The 5,024-nt window shown below is 44.9% G+C and overlaps 1 protein-coding gene across 1 annotated transcript in view; it reads right to left on the bottom strand.

The window, feature by feature from the left end:
* Window positions 1-2,572: 2,572 nt before the first annotated feature.
* TNFSF8 (TNF superfamily member 8) overlaps window positions 2,573-5,024 on the bottom strand; it is a 17,217-nt gene continuing 14,765 nt past the window's right edge. Inside the window, exons 3-4 of the mRNA XM_033011915.2 lie at window positions 3,593-3,664; window positions 2,573-3,025 (exon numbers count right to left, since the gene is read on the bottom strand). Coding sequence (XP_032867806.1) covers window positions 2,628-3,025; window positions 3,593-3,664 — 470 coding nt within the window. The 3' untranslated portion in view covers window positions 2,573-2,627. The remainder of the gene's footprint in view (window positions 3,026-3,592; window positions 3,665-5,024) is intronic.

The raw sequence follows: 5,024 nt of genomic DNA, 5'->3' as shown, positions 1-5,024 counted from the left end.
TCCTTAGCACACCTGGCTCCTATCACTTAAGAACAATAATGACAATTAATACCTCCTGACAGCCCAGTACCTCTGTACTTGGGTTGTGGCCCAAAGGGGGTGATACCAGAACTTCAAAATCTAGAAAGCTCTGGGCCTGCACAACTGGTGGAAAGTACCAGAATATTCCGTCACCCAAGTTGGCCTGAAATGGAAAAGTACCTGATGAAAGTCAGTTATCTCAGACCCTGTAAATAGTGATTCTGAGCGAGACCCTTTGAGCTGTGACCAGCGTCCCCCCCCCGAGCTGGGGCACCGCTCAGGCTCAGACTCCTCGAGGTTTGAAGATCATCTACCCACAAAGCCAACAAAAGCCCTGGGTGAAGGCAGACTTCAGCCCAGACAATTACTGCCTGTTGAGGAATGCCAATGCACTGTGTCTGTTTGTTCCGAACTTGAGAAGAGGGAAATTTTAACTATACACTAGTCTCTTCCGTCCGCCTCTCTGCCTATCTGTATGCTTGAATATGCACATTTGTCTTCACAAGTGTGTATGTCTATATATTTCCCTGGATATCCTAATATTTCTACACTGTTTTTGTGACTTTTTGTTTATATATATATATATATATACACACACACTTTGATTTAGGATATCTTGTAATAAGTTAGTTTGAATCTTGTAGTTCTCAAATCTGTAATTAAGTTGCTGTTTTATTTATAACATATTCTATCAAATCATCTTGTTAATCTTTAAATTGGTCAGTCATTAAGTGCTGCTAAAATTCAACCGTTTGATTCACCTCACACCATTAATAAATTTTGAATTACTGCTAAATCATAACCATGTCAAATACTTTCATCTGCAACAGAGGGGTGAGGAGATCCCAGTGGGGGTTACAGTGTCATAGGCTGTAAGCTGACTCATAAAAATAAATTTATTTTCTTTAAGAGGAAAAGAAAGAAAGAAAATGTATTTAGTTTTCTTCTTTCCTTCCCCCCCCCCCCCCCCCCCCCATTAATAGCAAAAGGAATTTTTGTTTTCATCAGTGTTTATCAAAACAGAAAGTGGGTATCTCTAGCAATGAGTCATATCAATTGCTCATGACCCTTTGAAAGTTTCTTGCATATTTTGAAGACATTTGGTCAATGGGATGAAACCTCACCAATATGTACCATCAGCTTCTGGTGACATAACACAAGTAACAAATGACTACTATTAGAAGTATTTTGAGTGTGCTCACACTAACTAGGATACATCAGTTGACAACATCAACTAAGCTTGAATAATAAAGCATTGGGTTTCTGAAGCCAGAAACTAAATCTATGGCTAAAAGTTTTGATGTGAACAGTTCATCAAGCTCTAGGCGTGTAAAGGTGCAGGCACAGAAGGGATAAAACTCTACTACCAGTGGAAGTAGACCTTAGGATCTCAGAGTTGAATGGAAAAGAGGACAGAGTGAACTAGTACCAGCTTTTGCAACTTTTTGGTCCCTTTCCTCTCCACACTGTAAGAATTAAATTTTAAATAAATGCTTGTGTTGCTGCAATTCATAGAATAAGAGGGCCTGAGACTCCTCTTTTATCTTTCATTACCTAAGCTTTCCAGTAAGCCAAAGAAGCTCAAATAACATCTATCCTGTGGACTGCCCAAACATCACAGCTCTCAGCTGAGGACCAGGTCTGAAATTGTTTTGGGGAAAGTCTGGACTTCAGATCTAAATCTTGGATTTTCAGAAGGTGCAGGCACTAGAAATGTGTGGTCTGGTGTCACAGAGTACTGTCAAACAGGCAGGACAGGATTCAAGGAAAATGTATCATAATGAACATTGTTATGTGGCTAGATTTACAACTAGATTACTGTTTGGATATCTGCTATGAAAAGGTCTAGAAACCCCAGGTGAGAACAGAGGCTGAGCACTGTGCTTATACAAAGTGTCTGCCCCAAAGAACTTAATATTTAAACAGAAAAGATGGATAAATAGTGAAAAGGAAGACACTTAGAAATAAATTGCATAAAGTCTATAGCAGAATGCAGCACAGAAATATCCTGTAAATTCCGTATCTCCTATGTCGTGTCCCAGAGTTTTAGCTACCAGCCTGAGAGTCAATAATTTCATCATTTTGCTTTCATACGATCTACCCATTCACCTACTCCAGAGTTGTGATTGTATACTCCACTTGTAAAGAAAGCCTTGATTACAAGTTTGACTGATAAGTTTTTGGAAAAACCATGTCAAAATGCTACTCCATAAAATTAAGTTAAAAATATTTCCCCATGTCCTGAGTACAGGCACCTTGCCAGCGGTCTGTTAGCCAAAAAGTCTCGGTATTGCATATTCTTCCCATAACCTGGTTATATTTTAATCTGTGTTTACACAGTACTGTTTTGAGGAGCTGTTGGCATGTCTGTGGGTTATATGCTAGATAGTCCAACAACAATCCTGCCCTGAGCCAAACCAGAGGAATCTGTCAGGTGTGGGTCTTGCAGTGTTTTAGGTTTGATTCTGGGACACTCACAAAGTTCCTTGTTACCCTAGCAAGAAGGTAAGATAGGAAATTTAAAACAAGGTGTTGCCTAGTAAAAGCAGGCTACTGTTGTTCAGAGAAAGATAAGTCTGGGCAGCAGTGGTGGGTCAGGGAGCTGCTCACATTTCATCACTGTACCTCAAGACACCAAGAACGTTGTCATTGGGAAGAGAAATCTCATTCAAGAATTTAGGATGATTGAGTGTTACTGATATTCGGTCCTTCACGTTCAGGTATGTCAAATGGATCTGGAACAAGGTCTTAAAAGTCTTTTCTTGGCATGTTTCTGATGCGCACCATGTGGATAATGTTTGCCTGTTGACTTTGTCATTCACAAGGAGCTCTATCTTGAGGTCAGTGGGGCCATTGGAACAGTTGGGAAAATGAAAGTTCAAATGACAATAGATCAAGTAGAGGCCTTGGTTCCTTATCACCAGCTCTTCACTCTTGCACTGGATGTCTTCACAAATACCCTTCTCGACCAAGATCAGTTTTGAACTGTTTACTGGATTGGACACTAGAAAGGAAAGCACACACATTTTAAAGTTAGCCACTGAGCTCTAGTGACCTGAATTTAGCCTTATGTGACTTGCAGTAGTGTATTTCCTGGTAAATGGAGATACCTGATCTGTGGTTTTCCTGCAGGAAGATCCAAGAAAAGGCCCTGGCCAGATGGCTGGGAGTTCCCACAAGGAAGTCGGGTGTTAAAAACTTCCAAGGACTTACATAGACCTTGGGAAATCCAAGGCAGGGAGATGCAATGAAAATGACCTTCCTCAATATTTGAAGGGAAATGATGGAGATGTATATTCATGTGTTTGTGTGCAGAAGATCTCTCTTTATTTATTTTTTCTTATCAAGTTAAAAAAAAAAAAGTTTATATGTGATCAGATTGGGGTGTGTGTGTGTTACTAAACACACCCACATTTCAGGAAAGCTAAGGATTTTTTCCCTGTAAAATGCCCATTTGGTCAAAAGGTTAGTTGTCACTAAAATCATTTTGAATAACATGAACAGCGCATTCTTCAGCCAGCTCTGCAGCCTCCCTTTGCCAGCTCCTGCCCTCACTGGGCTCCCCACTGACCTCTCATGTACGCAGCAGCTCTCCTGGTCGGGACATTCTGTAGGATTCTTAAATAGTCTTCGGAGGTGTTCCCTGAAGGAAACAACAGAGTAAGTGACCACTCCTGATTTTTTTGGTACTGTAAAATGCTGCCAGCAGTTGACACCTCACTTCTTATTTGCCATAACTGCATCATGGACAAACTCCACAGTAGCACTTCTAAAGCAACAAGCAGCAGCAGCTACAACAGCATGTAGGAGAGCTGGTTCTTGCTCTTTGGCTGATCTGCACAGGGAGGAATTCATAGCAGTGTAACTCTACCAGTAAATTTCTAACAGTCTAAAGCTCTGATAGTTTGCAGATATCGGTCAAAAAAAATGTATTTTTTTTATTCCCATTCTTAGAAATTATATGCAGGTAAGCTTAACTTAACCGAACTATTTGTACAGTGCAATTACAGAAAGAAGCTTTTAGACCATCAGGTGGAACATGCTTCTGGAAATGGCTCTTTGGGTGCTTTTGAAACGCTGCTCTGTTCCCCCACGGTTAAACGTGGGTGTCTCCAGGACGGTCGCTGAGGCTGCCGGCGGCTCGGGCGCCAGAGCCGCGCGGAAAGGGGCCGGGCTCCCACCCCGGCGGGGCCGCGCTTCCACGCCACGGGCACCGGCTCCGTGTCACGGGAATGTCCCCCGCAGGAAAAGCGCCGGGACGGGGACGCGCCGGGGCTGCCCCGGTGCAGATTCAGCGGCGGCCGGGACGGGGACGGCTCCAACCCACGAAGCGGGGACGGTTAATCCCCACGGCGCGGGGACGGCTCCAACCCACGGAGCGGGGACGGCTCATCCCCACGGCGCGGAGACGGCTCCAACCCACGGAGCGGGGACGGTTCATCCCCACAGAGAGGGAACGGCTCCTTCCCACGGAGCGGGGGCGGTTCATCCCCACGGCGCGGGGACGGCTCCCTCCCACGGCCGCGTCCGGGACTGCGGGCGGCTCTAACGGCACCGTGGGGCTGCCGTGGCTTCGCATCCCGGACGGCATCCCAGCTCCTGCATCCCAGTGTCCCAGCTCCCGCAAGCCGGTGTCCCAGCTCCTGCATCCCAGGCCTCGCACCCCACCGCTTCCCCTTTCATTTCATTTCCTTTCCAGCCACATTTCACCTTCCCACCTGCTCTGTGTAAGCTTTTCCTCCCCTCTCCTAACCGGGCATTCAGTGAGCGGCACTGATTAGTCCTCCTTTATTTTGTGATTGCATAGAGCAGACTTTGTACTGCCCTGTGCAGCCCCCAGGCATATGGATACACAGACACGCTATAAATTCAGGAAATAGTGTATATCTCTGTGGCTGCAACCAGACAGGTGAACAGTTACTTCTCTTTGCTTTGGCTCTCTTTAAATCACTGGCCCTGTGGAAAGGATGTGCATAGGAGCTCAGATGGGAGACTGGGATGTC

This window comes from Tyto alba, unplaced genomic scaffold (genome assembly GCF_018691265.1).
Source record: "Tyto alba isolate M040663 unplaced genomic scaffold, T.alba_DEE_v4.0 Super-Scaffold_11, whole genome shotgun sequence".
Lineage (NCBI taxonomy): Eukaryota > Metazoa > Chordata > Aves > Strigiformes > Tytonidae > Tyto > Tyto alba.
This window is presented reverse-complemented; position numbering and strand designations above follow the sequence as displayed.